Source organism: Oreochromis aureus, linkage group 5 (genome assembly GCF_013358895.1).
Source record: "Oreochromis aureus strain Israel breed Guangdong linkage group 5, ZZ_aureus, whole genome shotgun sequence".
NCBI lineage: Eukaryota > Metazoa > Chordata > Actinopteri > Cichliformes > Cichlidae > Oreochromis > Oreochromis aureus.
The window spans coordinates 18319703-18346125 of NC_052946.1; the positions used below are offsets into that span (position 1 = coordinate 18319703).

The 26423-nt window shown below is 41.2% G+C and overlaps 2 protein-coding genes across 3 annotated transcripts; both read left to right on the plus strand.

Annotated features, from left to right (window-relative positions):
• Nucleotides 1-17699, plus strand: LOC116333795 (receptor tyrosine-protein kinase erbB-3-like). Of its 2 annotated transcripts, none has more exons than XM_039612327.1 (29): nucleotides 1-384; nucleotides 6793-6950; nucleotides 7320-7506; nucleotides 7904-8029; nucleotides 9034-9099; nucleotides 9338-9456; nucleotides 9569-9710; nucleotides 9910-10026; nucleotides 10135-10258; nucleotides 10392-10465; nucleotides 10604-10694; nucleotides 10831-10848; nucleotides 11761-11972; nucleotides 12066-12198; nucleotides 12681-12774; nucleotides 12943-13097; nucleotides 13177-13230; nucleotides 13326-13467; nucleotides 13549-13662; nucleotides 13754-13852; nucleotides 14083-14268; nucleotides 14388-14543; nucleotides 14728-14803; nucleotides 14930-15076; nucleotides 15428-15525; nucleotides 15624-15812; nucleotides 16017-16085; nucleotides 16216-16477; nucleotides 16644-17699. In XM_039612327.1, the coding sequence occupies exons 1-29, from the start codon at nucleotides 297-299 to the stop codon at nucleotides 17390-17392; spliced, it is 4245 nt and encodes a 1414-aa protein (XP_039468261.1). In that variant the 5' UTR covers nucleotides 1-296; the 3' UTR covers nucleotides 17393-17699. The 2 variants fall into 2 exon arrangements, with proteins under 2 accessions (XP_039468261.1, XP_039468262.1); XM_039612328.1 differs by having other exon boundaries at nucleotides 9913-10026.
• Nucleotides 17700-18784: 1085 nt separating this feature from the next.
• Nucleotides 18785-26423, plus strand: pa2g4a (proliferation-associated 2G4, a). Its single transcript, XM_031757124.2, has 13 exons — nucleotides 18785-18988; nucleotides 19892-20020; nucleotides 20305-20410; nucleotides 21236-21305; nucleotides 21413-21505; nucleotides 21867-21930; nucleotides 22086-22164; nucleotides 23523-23601; nucleotides 23697-23830; nucleotides 23901-23995; nucleotides 24074-24201; nucleotides 24300-24353; nucleotides 25059-26423. The coding sequence occupies exons 1-13, from the start codon at nucleotides 18907-18909 to the stop codon at nucleotides 25119-25121; spliced, it is 1176 nt and encodes a 391-aa protein (XP_031612984.1). The 5' UTR covers nucleotides 18785-18906; the 3' UTR covers nucleotides 25122-26423.

Consider the following 26423-nt stretch of genomic DNA (forward strand, 5'->3'; position numbering starts at 1 on the left):
GTGACTCTTCTCCACACAAACCCGAGCGGGCGACTAGTAAGGTTGTGACAAATGTAGAGAAAACACAAACAGTTTTTGATTTGTTTTGTTTTTCTAACTGGATGTACTCCTTCTGTTCGTGAGGACTAGAACAAGGTGAAGCAGAGGATTAAGAAAACGACAGCCGAGTAGTGGTCTAAATGGTCAGACTCGGAAGCAACAAGGGGATTTGGGACGACACAAGGACACATTTCTTCTCTATAAATACGATGGTGATGTTTATTTGATCCGACGACAGCCTGGAGATTTGAATAAGAATGACGGTCCTTGTGAAAAAGGTGCAGCAGGTGCTCTACGTCCTGCTGCCGTGTGTACTCCAGCTCTGCTGCGCTCAGACTCAAGGAGGTGAGCATAAACACCCGCACACACATATTCACACACGTTTATTTTTATCATCACCCTGGGAGAGGAACGATGAATACCCCCTCTCACTTCCACTTTAGTTAGAGGTAATCACCTGTCCTCGCAGACCTCAGATCCAGAACCTGTTCTGCATACTTGTTTGCTGTGAGTCACCTGCACCTCTCCCACGGCTCGATATGCTTTATCATGTTTGTGACAGAGTGGCCCAGCCTCTTTGCCTTACTGACAGCCAAATGTGCATTTCTTTAATAGTTCCGCAGTTGCAGTGGTTATTAAGTAAAATATCGCAAAGTAAAAGTGCCCAAACTTTACATGGATGGCAACAGTTTGCGGTGTGAAGTAGAAAAAACACGAGTGCTGGTTTACTGCCTGCTCTTGGCATAGTTAGGCTAATCTATAAAGGACATCACACTGAAACTGATCATATCTTAATGTGTGGGTTCATATAGGGCAATTATTTTCATTAGGGAATCATCTGTCAGGGTTTTTTTTTTTTCCCTCTTCTGTTTAATAGTTTGATCATTTGTATGATAAATTTCAACAGATGTTCTCTTCAAGAATAATGACACTTTTATTACCACATAATTAATCGTTTGACTAGCTCTCAGAGTAACACATAAGCATTAAACGTCATATAGGTGTATGGGAAGTAAAGGTAGCATAGACTTAAAGTGCTCTCATACATGAAACTGTTAGTTGTTTGCCGTGCTTGAGTGATAATACTGAGAACTTTATTTTTGTGGCACTTTTCTAAACACAAAGTTTCAAAGTGCTTCAGAGTTTGAAATTATAGAAGCTGCACGTTAAAGATGTTCACGTTCCAACATACAGAAACATATTCAACCACAGGGACACACATTCATTCCAACATATAAACTTCCACTCACGCAAAAAGACCTAAACCAGCGATGTCAGACTCAGTTTACGTCGTCGGGCACATACAGCCCACTTTGCTCTGAAGTGGGCCCGATCAGTGAAACGACATGATAAACGTATAAAGAAAAAAGTTAAATGCACAGACTGACCTGCATTTATAAAATGTAGTGAGTAAGACTCACTAATAGTTGAAAAACAGGAACTTTGGTGTAGTATAGAAGGGCATGGAGGTAGGCAGTCTTAATTAATAGGAATTAACTTGCTAAAACACAATTAAAAGATCAAAATCTGTGCACTCTCTTAAATCTTCTAAAGCCGTCCAGTGGGCCAGATTTGAGTCTTTGCTAGGTCGATTCTGGCCCCCAGACCTTATGTTTGACAGCCCCGATGAAAACTATGGCCCCAGAGTATTGGGGGGAACATTAAGGGAAAGATGGCTTATAAAAATGAGTTTTCAGCAGTTGTTTAAAACAAACCATTGATTCAGTGCTGAAGAAGGCTCTTCCAAAGTCTGGGCGCTACAACCTCAATGCGCGATCACCTCTAATTGTAAAGTAAGAGCATGGAACAGTCAGGAGATCCTAATCAGATGATCTGAGTGGTCTGCAGTGGTCTCTTTAGATCTGTTACAAATGCACTCTGTCATCACTAAGTGTTTTGATACGTTTGAGTTTTGATTGGAGTCCTGAAGGAACGCTGTGAACTTTGACTTTGTGTTGCTTTTGCTTTTTGCTTTTGCCAGCTTTTACAGGTGAATTTCCAGGTGTGTCTCTATTCAGTGTCTGAAAAAAAAAAACAATGCTTGGCAGGTGCTGTTCACTGACTTACTGTGTAGTCATCACCGCTACCCAAAAAAAAACAACTCATGAAAGTGTGGGAAATGAAATAATGGAAATAATTCACTGCTTAATTCCTTTTGGCCTGGTTATTAAACACATGCCATCATTAATATTTTAAATAATAGAGAAACTAATCATAACACTGGCCTGTGGTTTGTTGGCTGCTTTCTTTGTCCTTTTTATGTGAAACATCAAAGTTGCTTTCTACAATAAAGCAAATGAAATGCTGTTCACACAGTCCTTTAAGCACAAAGCTTAAAAGACAGCGTTACATAAAGCACACTCTAAGTGAACTGTACTGCTGCAGCCAAGTTGTAGTACTTGCATTTTTGGATGCAGTTGTTGCGCCAAGAAGAAAAGCAAGGAATTTTCTACTCTGAATATCACAACCTTTGCAAAACAGTCTCTCAGGTGTATCAGAGAGGGGTTTTCCTTTAATATTAGGAGAAAAATCTAAGTCTTTAAAAAAACAAAAAACAAGAACCTTTTAAAAATTGCACTCATGCAGGTGTGACCTGACCAAATAGCTGATGTGTCGAAAAGCAAATATGCTGTTGCTCCTGTTGCCAGAGAGCGATGTTAAGCAACCTTCTGTCTTGGTATGTTCAGCAATGCTTTGTGGAGCACAGAAAGAGTCTTCCAATTCATTTACACACAATCTGTGCCTCGTCAATACCCCGCGAGTTGCTCAGTTGCCTGTGTTTGTGTTCGCGCGCGCACGCGCGTGCTCACATGTGAGTTATGCAGTAATCTCTGTACGTCCTGTGCCAAGTTTCTGTTTACCTCATCGTCTCAGCTGCTTTTATTGGGCTTGTTTATCTCCTCCTCCCTCTATTCTTTTCTTTCGCTGTCTCTTTTCTTTTCAAATACTGAATCCTTGGTAACAGACAAATGAAAATAACAGCTAAACCCGATCCGTGCTGCGTTTTCATCGTGTGTTAGGTTACCTGTCAGGACAATGACGCCACACTGAAGTGAGTTCACAGGTCGTGCATGCTCGTTAGTGATGGATTTAAGTAGGAAGGCTGACCCCAAAGAGTTGGGGTGACAAACAGAGAGCAAAGTGTCGGCTGCGGACGGAGAGAGTTTTGGGTGCACATCTTCATACACTACGACACTTGTTTTGCACTCTTTCAAAATGGGGCCATTGTGTTCATGTGTGTGTCAATGTGTGTGCATTGACTCTAAACCCTCCACCTCATTCTTTTTTCTCTCTCCATCATCCATCTGCCAACACTGAAAGTCCTCCTTTGATAGAGGAAAAACCCACTCAGCCTGTTGAGATTTTCATCTCCCACAGCTGCAACTTTGTGCACCTCCTGTATGACAGACATACCACTTTGTCGCATACAGTCCTGCATGCGTACACACCGGTTTTTCCCTTTCTAGAGGGCTGTGCTTATGCGTGCTCTATATAAGTTACTGGGTAGAAGGTTCTGGACTATATGTGTAGAGGTGTTGGCAAGTATTTCCCAACAGGCAATTCAGACATTGTCAACCACTGATAGCACTGTGCAGCTCACAGGGTAGGGCAGACAAAGAATTTGACCTCTGAGCTGCGCGTGAGCTTTCAATTATTTTGATTTTAATTAGCAAAAGTTTCCAAATAAGTTAAAAGTTGAAAATCCAATGTGTAAAAAAAAGCAAAATATGAAAAGGAAAGGTCTCAAGAGGAAATAAAAGTAGAACTGTTTTTTTTTTCACTTGTTGCAAAACACAGACTTATAGACTTTTGTTTGGCTTTATCTTCACATGATAACTACAGAACTACAACTTTAATCTTAGACTAATGCATGAAAACTCCCAACTTTCCCGCACTTTCAAATCTGCTGTGTGACTGCTAAATTACTGGGATGACAGCAGAAAACAGTGACGTAAACCTTCACAGATTTTATTTTTGTGAACTTCACTCTCCCCCACAGTTTGAAACATCGACTTCCTGTTAAAGTGTTTTGTCAGTCCAAGCCGAGTAAACCCTGATCACATAATCAGGGCTATTCTCCAAGACTTAACAAAGCTCCTCATGAGCCAAAGAGAACATTTAACAACTGTTTGCACAAGCTGACAGTGACTGCACGGTGAGCAATCACATCTTTATGTCTAATATCTGCAGAGTTTCACGTCACTTCACCATTAATGTGTTTAAGCTGAACACAAGATGCTGCTTCTGCTGTCATCCCAGAATCCCTGAACTGTCCTTGACAGTTTGCAGGTGTTATGAGTAAGACATCATTTTCTGGAAAGCAGGATAAACAAATACTCGTCGTTTCTGTTATATTGCATTGGTGACAGGAGCTTCTGAGCAAGATATCTAAAAATAACTGTAAAAAGCAAACGCACACATGATGGCTAAACATCACGCAGAGTAGAAGTCTGTTTTTTTCTGATTTGAGCCGTTTCATATTTTTAGTACACTATCTATCTTTTTTGAAGATAGTGTTCTCAAAAACACAGTAAAGCGATCCTTATCAGGACTTTATGACATGCTCTTTGCAACATTGTATCACACAAGTACACACGCAGACACACACTTTGACCTGCGCAGCGTGCCTTTGCTGTGAGGTTAATAATCATTAGTCTTTCTATGCCCTTGTTGATCCTGTTGTTCTGCTGTTACTGTAAGTTTGTTTCAATACAAAGTAATCCTGTGATAGTCGTCTATATGTCCATGAGTACACTGCAAGCACGAACTGCTGATAGTTAATTTGGCATAAACTGTAAGTAAATGTATCCTACAAAGACTTTCAAGCTTGCCCAGGGATCACAAAGACTACTTTTTTCATCCTGAAAATAACAGGTGTCTGACTTTATTAAGTATCACTTAATCCAAGCAGCAAGAATCCTCTCTCTTCATCTAAAATGGCTTAGCTGGCAGGAAATGCATGTGATTGATACATTGCAACCATGAGCATGTGGGCATTCCTTTTAAAGTTTTTCTTTATGAGATTTTACATCATTGTTGTAGTGCAGTTTCTCATCTTTCAACCACACAAGATGTAGTGAAGTTAATAGGGAGTGCTGTTAGTTATTAAAGCTGGGATTACAGGTCATCCCAAAGGTGTTGGATCAGGTTAAAGGAAAGCAAACCAAGTTACCGGAAGCACTCTATAGTTTAAAATACAATAGTATGACCTAACTGTGTGTTGGATGTGCATAACGCCGCCATATCGTACATATGTCTGTGCAAAGTATTGCTTTTCTATGAGTTTCACATCAGTAGCCACGCTCTGTTCACCGTCCGCGTTCCCGTTCTTCCATTTTCTCTCAGCAGCTTCTCTCCCGTCTAACATTTGAATAGCAAAGCAGCCTTCAAGTGATGTTGAATGGCTAAAGTCCCACAGACCATAAACAAGGCCTTGTATTTTTGTTGGAAAGAAGGGCATGCTCTGCACAATCCTTAGCTTGTTTCTCACTGTTACAGTACATTTATTCATATTGAGCGCACCGAACACAGTGGTGTGTAGTAAGTGGCATAAAGCACACTTTGTAAGGAATTATGCTGTTGACTCATTAATGATTCATTAGAACCTCTGTGGGATTATTTGTGTTGTGATATAATTGCTCAATCACCAGTGAGTGTTTAGCAGTTTTACCCACTTTATCCCAACTGAGTAAATAATGTACTCAGGACAATAATATATTCACACGGTGCATGAAATGTACAGTACTGCTCCTGAGTTTGGGATCACTTAGAATGCTTATTGTTTTTTAAAAAAACCACTCACACACATTTGTTTATATTTATATATTTGTAAGACATGAAATTAACCTGAAATGTTGAAAAAATCTTCTCATGAAATGAGAGGATCCAGCAACCACTGCTTTGTGTTAACTAATTCAAGTTTATCCTGTTAAAAGTAAGCATACATTTGTCGTGTTTTATAAATTAAACATGGATGGATGGCCTCTGTGGGTTTGTTTATAGTTTAAAAACTGCTCTGAAACTTGCAAGTTCATCTTTAAAATCAAGCCAGAAAAAATGTGAACAGATGCATAGATATAGATATAAAAAGGTTTCCACCAAGTAGCTGTGTGGTGTCTGTTTGTCAAACTAAAGACTTCCACTTTCTTTTCTGAGAGGAGCCAGTTTGGTCTATCTGAAGGTAGTGGCACGCAGCGCCGGCACTACTGCTTCATAAGTCAGTTTTTTGGGATTATTTTAAGACTGTAACCAGTGTTGATGTCATTACCCAAGAAAAGTAATGTATCGAACAATTTCACCTGAAACTCATTGACAAATACACACACCAGTTAACTATGTAAACCTATAGGCTAGAGTCAAACATACCAACACAGTGAGGAGACAGCCCAAAGCCACTCCGGCCACTCCACAGCCACACAAACAACATCATTTCTAAATATGTTTCTTCAATTGACAGAACATCTCTCTGCTGTGCTAACGTGAATGGAAAGTGTTTATTTTTAGTTCATCAGTTAAACTGTTGAAACTGAACATGATAAACTAGGTAGCGCAGTGTGCTGAAGGTTGTGGGAAATGGCCTGCTGTATACAGATGTGGATAGCCTTTTAAAAATCAGATGATTAATGAATTATTACAGCGTTTATTGTCATTCCCAACTCTTCTGGTTATTTTAAATGAGGACACATGTTTTTCTGTAAAAAAGAAAAACTTTTTAAAACTTTTTTTTAATCTAACAACCTTTGCTTTTCGCAGTGACCATTTGTGATGGCACCAAGAACTTTCTGAGCACGACTGGAAATTCAGAGATCCAGTACAACTTGATGAAGACGAGGTACAATAGCTGCGACATTGTGATGGGCAACCTCGAGATCACCATGATGGACCACACCAGAGACTTCAGCTTTCTGGAGGTGAGGTTGCAAACATTACGAACAACAAGCCAAGAGAGAGTTTGATTACCATTATTCCTTTCACTACAAATGTGTCACTGACCAGATGAGTAAGGATGTGAATCAACCATTTTCATTCGCCCAGGAGAACACAGAAAGTCAAAACATGTTGTGTTTGATCGCTCTCTGTAATGGATTTTGTCTCAAATCCAGAATGAGCTCATTTATGCCCCCACTCCTATTGTGCTAGTCATGCCACTGGAGTCACAGTGACTAACTCAGTAAGCAAACACGCCCCTGCTGATTTGTGACCCTGATAACAATTTGATTGACCAGAAGAATTGACAAACTACATTTTTCTCTTCCTTGTTCTTTTTTTTTGCCTCGCAGTCTATCAAGGAGGTGACAGGGTACATCCTTTTTGCTGTCAATGAGTTCAGCCGCCTCCCACTGGACCACCTGCGCATCATCAGAGGCAGCACACTGTATGAGGACCAGTATGCCTTGGCTGTCATGGTCAACTATCAGAGGGATGGAGAGCATGGCCTTCAAGAACTGGGTCTGACTCACCTCACAGGTACACAGAGAGTCACTCATTGATGTATAGAGTGTGTTTAACATGTGGGAGGCTGAATTGGAGCAGATAAGAGGTCAAGTTGGATGTGGCACTCCTACTGTTGGAGCTCCCACACCTACACAGTTGAGCCACACCTTTAGAATACCGGTTGTTGAAACGCAGCAGTGTGTGTGTTTGTGCCCGTGTGTGCTTGTGTGTGTAGGAGTGATGTGAAGTCCCTGGAATGTACCATGTGTTCAACCGCTCAACTGCCAGTGTAACATGAGCTCCAGCACATGATACGTTTGCTGTGTAGTAAACAGAGAATGGCAGAGTTTGATAGGATGAGTCACAGGCCTGTTCAGGCTTGCTTTCCTAATTGTACTGCCCCATTTACACCTATGTGTACCTTCTACAGAGATCCTCAGGGGAGGAGTGAAGATCATCCAGAATAAGTATCTGAGCTACGCCCCGCAGGTGAACTGGCTGGACATAGTGAAGGATGAAACAGCCCAAATTATGATAAAGGACAATGGGCCTGAAAGTGAGTGCACAGGGTTGTAACTACACACATAGATATGAGCATCAGCTACGTTTAAGGATGGGTTCAGATTTCTGTTTCACTATAAAGCAGTTCAACAGAAATTCAGCTCAGGTAAACATGGAACTTTAAACTGAAAGAGGTAGTTGTTTTTCCAGTCTTTTCAGTGCTTATTTCCCTTTCTGTGTTACTGCCTCTCGGCCAAATCTCAGTGAAAGGAGGAGAAATCACTGTCGAGGAAAATTGGAGCAAAAAACATAGGTACCTTAAAAAGATCCACTCTTTGGAGTGCATATAATAGATGTATGTTGTCACCACGACTTCATCCACTGGTTTGTGAAAGCATTAGACAGTCTGTGTCTTGTTTTTAGGAGCCAGAAGTGAATCAGTTTGAGCCCACAGGTTGGAATCTTAAGCTAATACTAGCAAGCTTAATGTTAATGTGCATCCCAGACACAAATACCTGCTAATTGTACTAACATACAAATAAAATAGTAGAATTTCACTCCACAAATTGATGCAATTAACCACACAGAAACCACCCCCAAAAAACACCCTAAAAGGTGCAAACCCGACAAACATGGTAAAGAGGACCATCTGAGGTGACACCTAGCAGACACGTGGTGGTCTAGAAGCCCCTGATCTCAAACTTCAAAGCCTTAAAACAATTTAAACAAAAAAGCACAAAAGGCCAAATTAGTTCTAAAGACAGAAACCACTTTTTGTTTAAGCCTGTAAACATGTTTACGCTGGCGAAACATTTTAATATGAACGTCTTATTGGGGTTAACTCGCACTTGGATTCACCCTCAACTGGCCATTAGAGGAACTGCAGGCTTCATTTTTCAGTGCTGCAAGTTGCATCTTGTAACTTGTGAGGTTTCATTTTTTGCTTCTGCTGAACTTTGGATCAAAAACAATAACAAAATCTGAACTTTTCCTTTAATTTAAGACTTTTGTTCTGATTTTGCTTTGAAATACGGAAACTAATAAGAGTTTTTATCTCAGAGCCTTGTCACAAAGCCTGTGGAGACGTGCCATGCTGGGGCTCAGGAAATGACACATGCCAGATCTGTGAGTGATATCAAACACCTTTATCTTTAATGTCTTTATTTTCCACGCACTGGTTACCTTGTGATGCCTTTGAGATGTCTCACACATGAGTCATGGCTGCTGCCAGAGTTGTTCATTTTACATCTTTTATTGAACATTGTTAATAATATACGTAACTTCAAAGTTAAAAGTTTAATATGCATCCACAGTATAGTTTTAGTTTCACGCCAGGTTTTTACAAGCCTCGACTCTCTTACAGTGACAAAGAGCGTGTGCGCCCCTCAGTGTAGTGGCCGCTGCTTTGGTAGAAACCCGAGCGAGTGCTGCCACGTTGAGTGTGCTGGAGGTTGCACTGGGCCCAAGGATACAGACTGCTTTGTGAGTCCAAACCTTCCACAGGCTTTAATGATAACATATTTTCACATGTTGCAGTACAGAAAACGCAGATGTAAAAATAAAATGTTCCTCTGTTATAAATTGCATTTTGCAGGCCTGCAGGAACTTCAACAACTCGGGCTCCTGCGTGCCTCAGTGCCCACAGACTGTGATCTACAACAAGCTTACATACAGAATGGAGCCCAACCCCAATGCCAAGTACCAGTACGGCTCTATTTGTGTGACCCAATGCCCCAGTGAGTCCCACACATGACAATATTCACATAAACTCAGAGTTTATACATAGTTTCTTCCTATAAGAGTGCTGTTTTTATATATTTTTAATCATTGTTATAACTGAGCTGTTCAGCTTTCTTCACAGTGTTTACTGAAGGCTTAACGCAGTCGCTGACAATCATTTATGAATTTATTCTTATGTGTTTTCTGTTTTTTTAATAGAAAACTTTGTGGTGGATGGCAGTTCATGTGTGAGCAACTGCCCATCTAATAAAATGGAAGTGGAGAAAAATGGTGTGAAAACATGTGAGCCCTGCAAAGGCCTCTGCCCTAAAGGTATTTCATGCAGATCGAACTACTACTAGTTCAAGCTCTCTCTACAGATACCTTACAGCTTTACTGTTATTAACTGTTTCCTTCTTATCTTTTGGGGTTTTTTCCCAGTTTGCCATGGCACAAGCTGGACTGATTCAAACAGGGAAACGGTCGATGCTCGCAACATAGAAAGTTTCATAAACTGCACTAAGATCCAGGGAAGTCTTAACTTCCTGGTGACGGGAATAGAAGGGTAAAATAAATCTTTCTTTCATAAAACGCAGCAAAGATTAAAAAAAAATATTTTCTAGATCAGCTGCTGCACTTTTTTGATGTTTTTGCAACATGCTTTTTCCTTTTACTTATTTTTTTTCATTTTTGCTCAGTGATCCCTTCAACAGCGTACCACCCCTTGATCCAGAAAAACTGAAAATCTTCAACACGGTGGAGGAGATTACAGGTGTGTGTATGTGTGTGTGTGGAGGGGTTGTGCTTCTTTTTTTTAGACTGTCACTTAAATTGCTTTGATCTCTTTATGTTATTTAATGCCATTTGCAGTCTGGTTGAGGCTTCTGAAAAACAATCTCTCTGTTTTCAGACTTCCTCAATATCCAGTCGTGGCCTGCAAGCATGTCTGACCTGTCAGTCTTCTCCAACCTCCAAACAATTCGGGGAAGAAAACTTTACAAGTGAGAAACTGTTTTTTTGTTTTTGTCTTTTCTGCATTGTTATGCAGACAGAGTATTTGCTGGACTATAAATGTAATTTTGTTTTTTATTTTCTTTGTTATTTCTAATTGTTATCCTATCTTGTTATCCTGTTTAGAGGAGTGATTAGTAAAAGGTACAGTAAAGATTTCACATGCTCACATCTCTCTATCTCCTCTTAGAGCCTACGAATGTTCTGTCCGAATCAGTGGTGTTGGTATTTTTCACTATGATTTTTTCAGGGATAATTCAGCACTGGGGTTGTTTGGTTAAGCTGGCCGTGGGCACAACTTTTTAAAGCTGGGAGAGGCAGCATGGTTTTGACATCAATTTGACAAAGAAAAAGCTTTTCAGGCTGGTCTCAAGCTTCAGTAAATGAAAGGAAAGCAAGATGGGGTATATCAGAGTACTTTTACCTGGGTTTAAATCCCGTCTGAAACCAAAAGCACTAAAGCATTAAAAACAAACCTGTTCAGCCTTCTCAGCTTTAATGAGTTCACATATAACAAAAGAATTTACCAAAGTAGATTCTACAAAATTGATACCGCAGTATCAGTTTTGTTGTAGTATTTCCATGCACCATACTACATGGTGCATGGAAATACTGAAGATTAAACATGAATATGTTTGTTGGCTGTTTGTCTTTGTAAGTACACGGGTTATGCAATTTGAAAAACATGACATTCAGACACCGAATCACTGAATTCATATTTTTTCTAAACATTATCAAAATAAATAGATTGTGGTAATAAACCTCTCAAAGAAAACACACTGTGAAAGATTATATTACATCATTAAATGTGATCAGGAAGAACAACAAGAAACACAAAGTGCCACACTGCTGGATTTTGTGCAAATACGGCTAAAGTGCATGCTTAATTGTGTTTGTAAACCTTAAAAAATAATGTCTGAAATCATGTTCTTGAAAATTGCTAAACCTAAAAGAAATATGGCTTTCAATGTTCACTTTGATTTTGTGGTATTTTAAACAAAATTGGAACAATTTCATCCACTTTCTGACCTTTATTTACTTCCTGCTGTTCTACAGGAGCTATGCACTCCTGGTGGTTAAGATCAATTCTCTGACCTCGCTGGGGTTGCGCTCGCTGCAAAACATAAATGATGGTGCCGTGTACATTAAAGGAAACAAGAATCTCTGCTATCATGATACTGTCAACTGGACACGGCTCTTAGGCTCCCGTCCACAGAAACGTTCAAAGCTCTTAGACGTCACCGACAACCAAAAGAAGGATGAATGTGGTGAGTGGGGGCGGACCATTTAAAACTTGCAAGACGTGATTGTGAACAATGGCTGTGCTCATAACATCGTTTCTGTTTTGGTTGCGTCCTTAGTTAAAGAAAATCATGTGTGTCACCCGCTGTGCTCCTCTGATGGCTGCTGGGGTCCGGGCCCAGACCAGTGTGTCAGCTGTAAGAAATACAGCAGGGGAGGAACCTGTGTACCAGACTGCATGTTCTTAACTGGGTCAGTATTCACAAAATGACTTATAAAGCGCTTATTAATATACAGCTTTTAAGGTGTAACATGTATGCAGGTTGTTAGAGAGTGAATGACAAGAAGGAGTGGTGTTAAAGAAACAAGCAGTGATTTAGAGAATTTATATTTTCTGATAGTTTCAAAAAGAATTTACATTTTAAAGCACAAATACGCGCACCCTGTTCGAAGTGCCACATTGCTGGATTATGTGCAAATACAGATAAAGTACATGCTTAATCGTATCCACCGTGCTCTCTGTGCACAGATCAGCAGGGGAGACAAATCGAGTAACTGACTCAAATGCATTGCCGCCCACTTCTAGTGGGTTATAAGTGAGGACTAAGAGGGATTACTGTGTATAGGTCTATACATTGTTAAGGAAAATCCTGAGCATTGGCCCTAAGATGTGACTAATGTCTGCTGTAAGTCTTTGAACTTGAATAGAAACTGGGTTTATGCCTTGATTGCAGGAAGCAGAGGGAGTTTGCTACTAAGTCAGGGGAGTGTCTGCCCTGTCACCCTGAGTGTAAGGTCCAGGAGGGGAAGGAGACGTGCACAGGCCCGGTATGTTTGACTTAAAACTTCTAGAAGGAAAAAGAAAAGAAAAGAACTGGCATAGGGCTTCTGCTGCCACCTAGCGGCCTTACAAAAAATGGCTGTACACCATAATACCACTCACCTTCAACTCTGAAAAAACCTTTCTGCTTTTATTCACCCTTTTTTTGTCTGCAGGGAGCAAATAAATGTCTAGCTTGTGCCAGCCTGAAGGATGGCCCACACTGTGTCTCCATGTGTCCTGAGGGTGTTATGGGGCAAGAGGGAACCATCTTTAAATATCCAGACAAGGAGGGCAACTGTAAACCTTGCCACAACAACTGTACCCAGAGGTAAGTACAAGCGGAATGATGTAGTTAGACACACGCGATTTGCTTCTTTAAACTGATCCGCTGTGTTTATTGTGTTTAGGTGCACTGGTCCAGGAATCGGGGACTGTACAATATCATCTCGGTACATTTCAGGGTAAGTTCTCCTCTCATTCTGATATATGCTGTATGTAATTTTGACATTCAAGTATTAAGAGCTGACACTGTGCCCCTTTTCTCCTCTGCCTTTAGGCAAATGACCACGGCCATCGTACTGGGAGTGATTGCCCTCATCTTTGCTTCCTTCTCCATTTTCGTGCTGAGTATTCTCTACCGCCGAAGTCTCGCTATTCGTCGCAAGCGAGCCATGAGAAGATACATGATGAATAGCGAAGTCAGTATCTGTATTCGAGTGTTACTGTGCCGCTGTGCTTGTTTTGGGTTTGTCATAATGCATGCCCCTGTGTGCCTGCAGAGTTTTGAGCCCCTGGAAGATAAAGGGACAAAATATGAACCTCGGACCCTTAAACCTTCAGAGCTGCGTAAGATCAGGCTGCTGGGTAACGGAGTGTTTGGATCAGTCCATAAGGTACTTGAAGAGACAGATTCCTATAAAATGCTCCTCTTGCGCATTTGGCTTTTTATTTAACAAATTATGAATCTCTCTCTACATCTCACAGGGCGTTTGGATTCCTGAAGGCGACACAGTGAAGCTTCCTGTGGCCATTAAGACGATTGATGACCGCAGTGGTCGTCGGACCTTCTCTGATGTGACCGATGTAAGAAACATGACAAAAAGAAGAAATGTGCTAAAGAGATATATTTTCAGAACCAATTACTCACTGCCTATGCAGAACCACATGCCAAGCCTCTAGGCGATGAGCATTTGACACTGAAAGTATGGATTATACAGATTCTTTTTGTGGAGCACCTCCTTTAATACCATAAATCTCAGTGATTGTTGACACTGAACAAAATCCCTAATGATCTACTTATTTGGTTGCTACAGCACATGAGGATGATGGCAAGTCTGAACCACATTAACGTTGTCAGGACCCTGGGTATCTGTCCCGGTAACAGCCTGCAGCTTGTTACCCCACTCAACAGGCAAGGCTCGCTGCTGGCACATGTAAAGAAAAATAAGGGCAAGCTCAGCCCACAGAGGCTGCTCAACTGGTGTGTTCAAATTGCAAAGGTATGGAAGAAAAAATGCTTAATAATTTTTGTTTGATGTCAAACTTTTTTTATATATATGTATACAATTTGGTTTATTCCTCCAAGTACTTCACCACCATTGTTGCTCTCTCCTGTCAGGGTATGAATTACCTGGAAGAGAACAGGATGGTTCACAGGAACCTGGCTGCCAGAAATGTACTCCTGAATGATAATTTCACTGCCCAGGTTTCAGACTATGGCATTGCAGACCTGCTCTACTCTGATGACAAGAAGTACTATTGCAACGAGCCCAAGGTCTGTTTTGTTTTTTGTTTTGTTTTTTAGCAGAAAACGTGACATCTGGTCACACTTCTTTAAACAGTGTTAAATACCTTGCTCACCTTAAAACATTGTGCTGCTTTCTTTCAATGACTTGACTGCTTGTTCTGCTGTTTTTACTCAAGTAACCAAGAGAGAACTTTTTTGTTTACCCTCTTAGACACCAATCAGGTGGATGGCCCTGGAGAGCATCTTGTTTCGCAGATACACTCATCAGAGCGATGTTTGGAGTTATGGTGAGTTTTAAAGCACTTTAGCAGCGCCAGATTGTTTCATACTCACGTATTAAAGTACGCAAATTTCGGAGTCAGTATAGGAGAAGTGTAAATGCAGGCCGCACTAAATTCCTCACCCTGCTTTAGGTGTGACAATATGGGAAATGATGTCTTATGGAGCAGAGCCGTATTCAACGATGCGACCACAGGAGGTTCCCGATCTGCTGGAAAAGGGCGAGCGTTTGCCCCAGCCTCAAATTTGCACCATAGATGTCTATATGGTCATGGTTAAGTGTGAGTATCTCACTAGTATTTCTCATTTTCATGTGCAAGCAGTAGTACAAATACCAGTGGCATGGACTGAGGAATTGCAAAAAAAATATGTTGGACTGAAATGTCTGTGTGCCATTAAGTTTTGTATAAATTCATGGAGGTCAGAAGATGATTCAGTTCATAAACCTCTGATTTTTTATCTGCCACGTCCATTAGGTGTGACATATGAATAAAATGTTAAAACTAATTTGCACATTTTAACCTGACAGACAGTAAAATAAATATGAAAATGACTGAAAGCCACCGAGTATTAAGTAGGCTGTCAATTCTTCATTTTGTAATTGGTTCCAATGCCCTTTTATGACTCTCCAGGTTGGATGATTGATGAGAATGTCCGTCCAACATTCAAGGAGCTGGCGAGTGAATTTACCAGAATGGCCAGAGACCCACCTCGCTACTTGGTGATCAAAGTAAGATAGCTTCATCACAGTACAGTAAAGTGGAGCTTCAGTTAAAGCTATGTGTAGTTTGCTTACATATATATATATGATTTGCCTTGTTTGGCCAGGAGGACTGTAGCCAACAGGACTCATCCCCAGATGAACCCGTCCAACGAAGTGCAGACCTGGATGACTTGGATGATGTAGATGTCAACCTTGGGGACCCGTTGGCAGATGAGAAAGAAGATGACTTGTCTCCAGCCAACTACTACATGGCAAAAAGTCTCAATCGTTACTCTAGGATGGACACTCACAAAGTAGGGCATACCACTTTCCTCTCAACTTAGTGTCAACTTTATAAATCATATTCCTGGGCAAAATACTGAACCTCAAAATTTCCCCAATGCACGATTTTTTTTTTTTCAAGTGTTTAATGAACTTGCATGTGTGTGTGTGTGTGTGTGTGTGTGTGTATGTGTGTGTGATATCATCCATTTACTGTCTGTCTTTTCTTATAACAGGCGATTCTTAATCCATCCAGCGTAACTGGATACCTGCCCATGACCTCAGGTGTTGACAACCATACACAGGTGGATAAAAGAGGCTTTTGTGGTGTTAAACCAATTCGTAGTGTTTATATACATGACCAGAACGAGTCCACTGAAGATTTCTGCTGTTACCAATTTGCTAATAGACTTCTGATTGTGTTTTGTTGGGTAGGCGATGTGGCAGTCACGCTCTCGGCTAAATTCTGCCCGTACTGTGTCCGAGAGCTCGGAAGGCTGCGGCACAGGAATGGAGATGGAGATGGGCGAGGACTTCCCCTTGGCAGGGAGCCTGAAAAGAAGACGTCATCGTGAGGACAGCGCTTACGTGTCGCAGAGAGACAGCATGTCCGGCGGGCCACCTGAGACTCCCTCACCAGAGATGGAAGAAGAAGATCAAAATGGATATGTGCTTCCTGGAGGGACCCCGGAGAGAGGTGATACCATAACTGTTAATTTACAACACACTAACAGTTACTGCTTGGAAATGAGCAGCAGCCCTAGATGATTAGCTGTACTAAGCCAGCTGTTTAAAATACTTTGTCTTTATAGCCCCAAAGACAAAGCTAGTCTTTGTTGTTTACTGTTATCTGTTTCTTTCAGATACGCTGCTTTTCTCATCGCGAGCTGCTCCTGGGAGGATGGGAAAGTCTCGTTCGTCAGAGCTCCTGGACGACCCAGATGATGAAGAATACGAGTACATGAACAAGCAGGTGTGTTTAACACCTGTATCACTCAGGCAAGGCAGCCAGTGGCTGAAGCCGAACAAGAAGCGAACCTCTTCAATGTCATCACACGTGACAGCGTCCTCATGTGACACCGCTGTGTCGATGGAGGTCAGGGGAAGCTACACCAGGAGCAAGGACAACTCTGACTCCGAGCAGCAGGGTTCCAGTGAAGTTGAGTATGAATACATGGACATCAGAGGCGGCGAAAAGCTGGAAGGCCCACCAGTACGTGACCCTCCTCCTCCTCCAGCTCCTGTGAGGATGAGCAGCAAGGTGGAGGAGGAGGAGGATGAATACGTGGAGGACAGTAACTATCATTACACAAACAGGCAGCCAAAGCTACGACAGGCTCTTCAAGACAAGAAAGAGCTGAATGTAGAGGGGACAGAGGCAGATGAATACGAGGATATGGACTGCTTTTCTGCCCCACCACCTGGTGGAAATGGTGTGGTGTATCAAAACTTACAGAGGGAGGAAAATGGGGCAGCAGGGCGAACAGAGCAACACCAGTCTGTGCGGGCCGGAGTCAGGGTCACGGAGCCTGCTGTCGGTGACAGATCTTTCGACAACCCAGGGTACTGGCACAGCAGGATGTTTCTTAAGCCCAGTGCTGTGCCGACATGAAGAACATTTTAAATCTCATGGACTTCCCTCTCAAACACAGTCATGAAGGATCCAAAATGAGAAAAGCGACCAAAAGCCACGTTAAAGATGTAGCATGTAACAAAATGTACAAAAACCCCCAAACAACACGTGACTATTTTGCAGCTTTGTCCTTTGTTATACACCAAAATTGTTTTTATTATGCGATACAAGCTATATTTTTGTGTTTACATTGTAAATAAAGTGATTTCAGGTAAAAATTTGTGACCATATCATTTGAAGAATCATTTAAAGATGTTTACTCAATAAAAATATTTGGAATACCTGGTATGGAACTGCAACATTTTTACTTTAAATGAGCTGGTGAACTGTATAATGATGCAAAGTGTGCAACCTGTCAAAGGGCGCACATCTAATTACAGATTAACAAATATCCTTGGCTGAGCTATAGACATTTGCTCAAGTGGTGAATGCTCCCACAGGAGAAATATAATTATTAATTTTTCATTGTTCTCAGCTACAACTGGGGGAGAAGTCAGTTACACCCTGTAAAAGGTTGTAGAAGCAAAAAAAAAACCATAGAGGAAAAACCCACCACCCAAAGCCTCGGTGAACGGATCTGGTTTGATCGACACATGGAGATTATGTCAAGAATATGTCAAGTAAACTTTCTTGACAAAAAAAACAAGTTCTTGAAGCCAGTAAGAAGAAGTGGGGTCTTTTTTTCCCTTAACAGTCTAATAATCTAATATGTTGCCACAATATCATCCGAATAATCTTGGCATCCCGTAGGACTTCCAGATACAGACAGACACACTATTGCTGGACAAGCAAAGAAAGAAGGCTGTAGTGATAGATATAGTTATACAGAGTAATAGCAACACCGGGAAGAAGGAACACAAGAAGTTGGAGAAATACCGAGGGCTGAAAGAGAAGCTACAGAAGATGTGGAGGGCGAAGGCAACAGTGGGCTTTGTGGTAATCGGAGCACTCGGGACAGTGACACCCAAACTGGGCGAGTGGCTCCAGCAAATCCCAGGAACGACATCTGAGATCTCTGTCCAGAAGAGTAGTCCTAGGAACAGCAAAGATACTGCTCAGGACCCCCAAGCTCGAGCTTGAAGGATAAAGATCACATGAGTTCAGTGCACTTCATATGTTGCAAAGGCTTAGATAGATAGATAGATAGATAGATAGATAGATAGATAGATAGATAGATAGATAGATAGATAGATAGATAGGGTTATTATCCAAAAACTGAGAGAAACTAGCTTCCGTGAGGTACTAGTGAGGTACTCACACTTAACTAGAATTACACCATTTGGCGAGCCGGTCGTTACCCTCGTGCCAGATGTTTCACAGCCATGGTTTAAACTGTTGGTAGCGTGACTTTATTGGCGGGCTGGGGTCGCTTTACGTCAGGGTGAAGTGGGAGGAGCCTGGGGTAGCAGCTTCGGCCAGAGCTGAGCCGAGCCGAGCCGAGGGAAACTGTCGCTGTCCAGAGCCGAGTAGCGACTTCAGACTACACTGCCAAGATGTCCGACGACGAGCAAGAACAGACTATAGCCGAGGATCTGGTCGTCACCAAGTACAAGATGGGCGGTGACATCGCTAACCGTAAGTTAATGTCAGTGAGTAACTGTCGGTGACTGGATGTGACGACCTGCTCTTTTCGGCCTGTCGTGCAGCAGCTAACATTGGTTCCCTACAGCAGCAACCATGTGGTTTACATTCGAAGCACACATATGCTATCACATCTAGCTAGCTAGCAGGTGCAGCCGGGTCGGTTGCAAGCTGCTTTTAACTGAATAACTGAGCGACTGCTCGGCTTTCTGCTATTGTTACCCAACAGCAGCGATAGGGTTTCTTACAGGCAGCTGTCTGTGTCACTAACTAGTGTGGGATGCTAACAAACCAGCTAGCTCAGAATGGTGACCGGTGTTCGGCTGTAAATGTCACGCAAACGGACACGAGCTGAAGCTCTTTTAAAATACGTTTGTTGTGACAGATGACATTCATGGTCAGTCGACAGCATGAAAGTTGTTCTAAAATTATTCACATAAGGCTTCTCTGTGCATTTAACGACCAGCACCTTGTGGTTTCATGATCACTGGTCCATTATATGATGAAAACACAGGAAACACCTGCATTCCATAGATCTCAAACATCGCACAAGATGTATGGTTGCATTTAACAATTTAAGCGGTGATTAGGTCGAGGTACTTGGTCAGATTAATGCTGTATTGAAAAACAAACTTAAACCTATCCATTTAATCTATTTGCATGATTAGTGCAGTCAGGAGATGGGACATATTTGCTGTGGCACTATGTCATAGTACATTAAATGCACATCCTGGTCACCACAGTTTATATTTGCATTCTGTGTTTGTGAGGGGATGTTACAGTGGTGGTCTGGAGCTTATCCCAGCTGTCATAGGCATAACACGCTAACATGATCAGAAAAAAACTTCTAGTGAGCTAATGCATCAACCTGTTTGACTTCCCTCCCATCTCATGCAGAGGCTCTCCGTCTGGTCATGGAAGCAGCCAAGCCCGGGGTGTCAGTGCTCAGCCTCTGTGAAAAAGGTGACGCCTATATAATGGCTGAGACCGGGAAGGTCTTCAAGAAGGAAAAGGAAATGAAGAAAGGTGAGGCCCGCATCTGCCCGTTATGGGTTTTTGTTTTTTTTCTGAGGTGGACACATCAAGGAAATTAGATCCAGTAGAACAAACTGTTGGCAGTGTTTTCTGTGTCATTTCACACAGCATCGAGTAACTCGAATAGCAGCAGGGGCTTTAAAAACTAACATGATGACAGAGTAGATCTTCTAAGTGATATACTCCTCCATACTCCATTCTTGTATGGCTTTTTTGATTACATTTGTGGATCATTTCCAAATGAAGACTTGGTGGTTCTCTTCTCCCTCTTCTAGGCATTGCGTTTCCTACCAGCGTCTCAGTCAATAACTGTGTTTGCCACTTCTCTCCCCTGAAGAGTGACCCTGACTACACACTTAAAGATGGGGATCTGGTCAAAATGTAGGCACCATGCTCTGCAATAATGTTACCCCCTCCTTTCCCCGTGTGTCTCTAGTCTCCCAGTGTAATGTCCTCCCTACTTTCTGTGTGTTAGCTCGGCTTTCTCTTTGCTGTTGATTGTGTGCTTCATCTCTATGGTCTTGCCTTCTTGTGTGTGCTGTGTGGCAAACGACAAGTAAGGTTTCTTTTTAGAACGGGTGGTATGTCGGATGTTAGCTTTACTGCCCGTATAAGTCGCTAAATCCCATATATGACGTCTTTCAAATGCAGTGTTTGGCTTTCGAAAAGAAAGTAGATTCATCTTAGTTGTTGCGTTGCCACTAATGTCTTTGTCCTCTGTAACGTCTTTGTGCTGTGTGTGGATATTCAGTGTTGTAAAGATGTTTCTTCAAGCGTCGTGATGGGGTTTTTACCCTTTTTTTTTTTTTTTTTTTTAAATGTGTCTCACTTTGCTAACCTCTTTCCTGGGCACGTCTGGAAAGCTTAATACAGTCGGTAATGCTGTTGCCTTGAATTCATAATAAGTCCTTCACCACATTCCAGCTGATCTACTGCCAAAAAAGAAACTCACCTTGGTTTATAGTTTCCATTTATTGCAGATTAAATTGTGCATTTTTGTCTGACCTTCTCTTATTATTGTAGTCCTCACTAAGCTAATTTTCCAAAGTGGAACGATCTTTTGTCCTTCCCAGTAGATTTGATCTGATTGCTTCCTGCATCAGTACTAGTAAATTTGACAGCCGGGTAGCACTTAATTAAAGGCATCATCTATATCCTACAGATATTTAATTCTTTGTTTTTCCCTTTTCTTCTGATTTTGTGTAGCGATCTCGGAGTTCATGTTGACGGCTTCATCGCCAATGTTGCTCACAGCTTTATAGTGGGAGCCAGTAAGGTGAAAAAACAAAACAGCAGACATATGTACATATCACACCTTGGTCACAGTTTTGTGTCATCTCATGTGAGTCCTGAAGTCGTCTTTTTTCGGTTTTCTATATGCAGGAGAACCCCGTCACAGGCCGGAAAGCTGATGTGATCAAAGCAGCTCATCTGTGCGCAGAAGCTGCGCTACGCCTCGTGAAACCTGGTAACCAGGTACGTTTGAGTGTTTCATGAGTCTTTTCCACGTCAGCTGTGATCGGGACTAATATTCTCTGCAGGGGTGTGCTGTGGTCATCAAAACATCTAAATGATTTGTTGTAATTATTAATTTGGCACAGGTCTTACTTTTTTATGCATTTTTGATAAGTGGGAGAAAATTAATGGATGTGTAATTCACTCCAGTAGTGCTTCTTTGCTACTCTTTAGTCCACATTTTTTTGGCTTGAATACCATCATAAACTAGTTGTGCTCCAAACCAGGTGTGAACTTATTTGTGGTCTCAGATGTATTTTAACGGTCATCTCGTACAAGGATGTAATTTGGATGTGAAAGTAATTAATTTTCTCTGCCTCAGAACACTCAAGTGACAGAAGCCTGGAACAAGATCGCACAGTCGTTCAAGTGCACACCTATTGAGGGTGAGTTCCTCTAAAAACTTCTGTATTTTAATATGATGTCTGTCTTCACATAACAAGATGATGATGTGTAGGATTTATAAGATGTATGGGAATGTTTTCATGGAAATGGTTCATGTTTTAAGCTTATGGATTCTGCCCATCTCTTTGTTTTCAAGGTATGCTGTCTCATCAGCTAAAGCAACATGTCATAGATGGAGAGAAGACCATCATCCAGAACCCAACAGACCAGCAAAGGTACATCTTTGCAATAAAAATGAACAAAAGACAAAACCACCCTATTTCCTTCAGTTTTCTTCCACTCATCCAATTCAGGGTTATAGTTTGGGTGGAGCCTATCTTAGCTGTAACAGTGTGAGATGCAGGGCACACCCTTAAAAGGTCACCAGTCTATGGCAGGGTCAACACAAAGACTCAAAGACACTTTCATATACGTGTTCACACCTACAACCAATTTAGAACCATCAGTTAACCTAACCTACATGTTAGTCTCCCAAATCAAAGAGGAACCTAACATACACAAGATGCCACAAAGCTGCTGCAGTTGCAGGCACTTTTGATAATTCAAACATAATTACTTACAAAGATTGAATACAAATAAGAGGAACTGGGAGCCAACGCAAAAACAAACAGGAGGAGGAAGACTAAGAACTGACCGCTCAGTGGGCTGGTTCGGATTCAGGCTTATCTTCTAAAAATAATGTTAATAAACTAGTAAAACTGAAACAGGGCTGCTGATAACGCCCAGCTTAGGTAATAAGGCACAAAACTGTTAAAAGCAACTGAAGGAGGAAACGCACGTACAAAAGAGACTGCTCCGTCTCCTCCGAATTTATATGAGGGCGGGTGAGCCTGCGTGCCAGGGATGAATGCAAGAGGAAAGAGCAGGGTTAATATGGATGATAGAAAAATGATAACCAGATGGTAGATGTGCACACTGAGCCGTGCATAACAAATACCCACGTCATTTGAAAAGATTTAAAAAAAAAAATAAAATGCTGCATGGCCTCGTGACTTTTTTTAATAAATCCAAGTCCTCTGTAAAGACAGAAAACAGTCAAAGATCTTTCAGTTATTTTGTGCTTCAGGCTTGACTCTCGTATAACAAACTTGCACAGACATTTTTGCTCAGGCTATCCCACCACTGAATTTGAACTTCATCCATCTTCCAGTGCAATCCAAAGAAATCTGCTTCGTGATGCTAACTCTTGTACAACTGTAGAAAATCTGGTTACATGACAAGAATAAACTCTTTCGGTATCTTTTTCAGTCATGAATTTAAAAAAAAGAAAGTTTCATAAATGTATATTCATGTAATGTGTTGTTGTCCAGTGCAGGGTAGGTATGGGCCAAGTTATTATTTTTGAATATTGGCATCGCCCCAGAATGTGACGGTGTGCATGTACGCAGCTTTTCTGCCTGTGTGATCGTGTGCCGATGTCAACAGCGGTAGTTGTGCTGCATTGGAATGAAAAATATTTAGAGGGAGATCCTCCTGAGTAACTGGAATGATTTTTGAGGGACTGTTTGTATTGTGGAATAAAACTGACGCTCGCCATGTGTTTTGACTGCCTGCTCTGTATGTTGATTGCCAGGAAAGACCATGAGAAGGCAGAGTTTGAGGTACATGAAGTCTACGCTGTGGATGTGTTGATCAGCACTGGAGAAGGAAAGGTTTGTTGTTTTCTTCTTTCTTTGTGAACGAATGTTATGATTTTGCTCCCAGTAATCAGCACTGAAGTATTGTGTTCTATGTGATTTACTTTTAGGCCAGAGACTCGGGTCTGAGGACTACGATTTATAAGAGGGACCCGAGTAAACAGTACGGCTTAAAGATGAAGACCTCTCGTACGTTCTTCAGCGAGGTTGAGCGACGTTTCGATGCCATGCCCTTCACTCTCAGGTGGGAACGCCACACTTTACTTGTAGCCAGCTGACAGCGAGTTGGGTGCTAACAGCCATTTTTCATTCAGAGCTTTTGAGGATGAGGCCAAAGCCCGACTCGGCGTGGTGGAGTGTGCCAAACATGAGTTGCTACAGCCCTTCAGTGTGCTACATGAGAAAGAGGGTGAGTGTCTTGGCTCTCTGCTAGACACGTTTGAATTATTCACAAGCTGTTAACCCTACGCCTGTGTCTTGTTCTCAGGAGAGTTTGTAGCTCAGTTTAAGTTCACGGTGCTGCTGATGGCCAACGGGCCTCACAGAATCACCAATGGACCTTTAGACCCAGAGCTGTACAAGTCAGAGCATGAAGTTCAGGATGCAGAGCTAAAGGTAAGAATGATAATAACAATATTAAATATATATACAATAAGTCAATTTCATTAAACGTCTTGTTCACGTCATGTCAAACTGTGTTGTTTCTTCTCTAGACTTTACTACAGAGCTCTGCGAGCCGCAAAACACAGAAGAAAAAGAAAAAGAAGGTAATATTTTATTATCAGTAGTAGTAGTACACAAGTTAATGTGTCAGATGGTGTGATTTGATATTGATATGGTAAACATCACAGTTTGGAGATATCAAAAATGACTATATTTAGTGTTTGCTGAGTAAGATGTTATTGTTGTGAAATTAAAGTGGTAGTGCCCTGATCGTTTAGCAGTAGTTTGCGGACAGAGATGAACTCAAGGAAGACTCATGTATGCTCATGCTGCAGTATTGTTTGGCCTGTTGGCGCTTTTAGCTGTGAAATGAAAATGATATAATGCTTTTAAAAGGTGTTATGGGACATAATTGTTGTGGGGGAATCTTATTGGTATGTGGTTGTTAGGCAAGATAATGATGTCATGATATATATCGTTCAGCTATTGTGGATCTAAATTACTTGTTTTCATAAAATTAAAATGATAGGATGCTTTCATAAGGTGTTGCGGGTGCATAAAAGCAACAAAAACAAAAAAAATGGATATTTTAGCCTGTCCCTAGGTGGTTGCTAGGTGGCAACTTGAAAGCATTATATTATGTGCGTGTGTGTGTATATGAAGTTCAGTAACTACATCATAAGCCCTCATAATCGGGTCATTCCAAACAAATTTTGGAATATGGTAAAAAAAAAATTTGCCTCTTAAGAGGGGACTAAAATCTACAACGTCTCCTTTAACTGATTGACTTACTTCCTTTGATCTTTAAGGCCTCAAAAACGGCAGAAAACGCAAGTGGACAGCCGACCGAGGACACAGAAGCCGCAGAATGAAAACTGCCTTTCCACACATGCAAGACTCCAAAGAAAAGCAAGAGAAAACATGACAAACTTCCCTGAACTCGCTGCCCATTCTCAACTCAGTATAGCCAGTTAAACTGATCAATTCATAAGAGCATTGGCATCAGTTGAATATTTGACATTCCTGTGTGAATTATTAACCCTTTACTGCATTCATGAAGAGGGTTACAGCACTGAGGATCCTACAGAATCTTTACAGATGGTTTCAGTAAATTTGTTGCTGAATGTTAATTTTTCTTTTAAATTTATAAATATATTAGTCCTTTTTACACTTGTATTGTTGGCAGCTGAAAACTTTACTTTTGAGTAGACTGGGGCTTACAAGTGGGCATTAATGGGAGTAAACTGGCCTAAGGTTTGTGAATTATACCAACAGAAACTTGCATCATATTTGTTTAAGGCGTCATATCATAGAGTCTCCTGTTGTGTGGGATTTGCCACATTTCTCTTTGGCAACAAAGTCATTTCAGGAGACTTAAAACTGATTATATGTGTAAACAGACTTTTACATTCATGTGGAAATCCAGAGGTTTGATTGGCCACCTTTAAAGCTCACTTTAAGTGCTAATTTTTCATCCACTTGATTATTAAGACATTTCTTAACCACGCCATGCAGTAAAGGGTTAAATTATAATTTTATCTCTCTCATTAATTATTACAATCTACAAATGATCTGACTGCAGGACCTGAGAAACACAGACATGCTTACAAATTGGTTTTTACTTAGATTTTATGTATTGGAGGTTTATTCTTCTATAATCATGACCTGAGTACATTTTTCGCTAAAGCTACGATGTTTTACCTACACTAGATTTTTAAAAGCAATAACAGAATTAGCAGAAGAGCAAATATTTTTAAGTATACAGGCAACAAAGTTGTAATCAGCTTGACCTAAGGGAACAAACTGCTACATTTACTGCCATTCCCCTTGAATTTTATGAAAAGAGAGAACTCTATAACTGTATGTTCCAGTTTAACAACAGGAAAAGGAAAAAAAGAAAACTTTTCTATCAGTGATTTGCTTTACTACATCATTTGTCTCGTGAAGCATGACAGCTAAAGCCAATCAGGTTTTAGGTAAACTCTTCTGGGTGTCTTCAGAGGAGTTGGACCATGCAGATCATCTCTGGTCAGAGTTTGATTTTTGAGATCTGGGATAATGTTGGGTCACATTTGTCAACAGGTGAATATGTTGGAAAAAAAAAAAAATCCTGCTTTGTAGCTCAGTCATTGGGCAATGGACCTTTACATGAAATAAAAAAACATTTTCATACA

Excerpts from the sequence above, each read along its gene's own strand:
- pa2g4a (XM_031757124.2), top strand. The coding sequence starts at position 18,907 with ATGTCCGACGACGAGCAAGAACAGACTATAGCCGAGGATCTGGTCGTC. Across the intron at positions 18,989-19,891 it reads GGGCGGTGACATCGCTAACC|AGGCTCTCCGTCTGGTCATG; the intron begins GTAAGTTAATGT and ends CATCTCATGCAG. Across the intron at positions 24,354-25,058 it reads AGAAGAAAAAGAAAAAGAAG|GCCTCAAAAACGGCAGAAAA; the intron begins GTAATATTTTAT and ends TTGATCTTTAAG.
- LOC116333795 (XM_039612327.1), top strand. The coding sequence starts at position 297 with ATGACGGTCCTTGTGAAAAAGGTGCAGCAGGTGCTCTACGTCCTGCTG. Across the intron at positions 14,544-14,727 it reads ACTATTGCAACGAGCCCAAG|ACACCAATCAGGTGGATGGC; the intron begins GTCTGTTTTGTT and ends TTACCCTCTTAG. Across the intron at positions 16,086-16,215 it reads GTGTTGACAACCATACACAG|GCGATGTGGCAGTCACGCTC; the intron begins GTGGATAAAAGA and ends TTTGTTGGGTAG.